The sequence below is a fragment of the Fukomys damarensis genome, unplaced genomic scaffold (genome assembly GCF_012274545.1).
Source record: "Fukomys damarensis isolate Sample0158 unplaced genomic scaffold, DMR_v1.0_HiC HiC_scaffold_7, whole genome shotgun sequence".
Taxonomy (NCBI): Eukaryota; Metazoa; Chordata; class Mammalia; order Rodentia; family Bathyergidae; genus Fukomys; species Fukomys damarensis.
The window spans coordinates 24991232-24991857 of NW_022900919.1; the positions used below are offsets into that span (position 1 = coordinate 24991232).

General features: G+C 68.1%; 1 protein-coding gene across 1 annotated transcript in view; it reads left to right on the top strand.

Annotated features, from left to right (window-relative positions):
• Positions 1 to 2: 2 nt before the first annotated feature.
• Acss1 (acyl-CoA synthetase short chain family member 1) overlaps positions 3 to 626 on the top strand; it is a gene marked incomplete at its 5' end in the record, with an annotated part of 36322 nt that continues 35698 nt past the window's right edge. The window contains one exon of the mRNA XM_010625624.2: positions 3 to 264. Coding sequence (XP_010623926.1) covers positions 3 to 264 — 262 coding nt within the window. The remainder of the gene's footprint in view (positions 265 to 626) is intronic.

Sequence of the window (626 nt, forward strand, 5' to 3'; positions counted from 1 at the left end):
CGGCGCGCAGTCTGGGTCAAGGAGTGGGGAGGCTGCGGGGCGTCTTGGCGCTAGCGAGGAGCTGGGCGCACGCGGCGTCCCCCCAGGCCTGGGCATCTTCGTACCCCGCGCAGAGAGCGCAGGCTGCTCTGGAGCCCACCACTTTCTGGGGGGCCCTGGCCCGCGACACACTGGTGTGGGACGCCCCCTACCACACAGTCTGCGACTGCGATTTTGGCAGCGGCAGGATCGGCTGGTTCCTTGGGGGCCGGCTCAACGTGTCGGGTGAGTGGGTGCTGGGTCCCGGGGTCCCAGCTGCGAGCCACGAATCCCCCCCTTTCGCGCCTTAGTTCGCGCAAGCCTCTGGGAGACTGTTCACAAGTGGGACCCGGGCACTGTCCCCAAGTCGGACGCAGGGCGTGAGCTGCGGGAGCGTGGACGACACCTGCCAGGGCGGTGCGGAACACGGCTCCGGGGAGCGGCCCCAGAACAAACGGAAAGCGCCTGGCAGTTGTCGCCACCGGAGACTCGCCTGGGATCAACGCAGTCGCATAAACAAACAGTTGCGGTGGCCCTGGGAGAATCGCTCAGGGATCCCAGGGGAATATGGCTTGGGGGCCTGGGGAGGAGGGCAAGGAGAGCCCTGG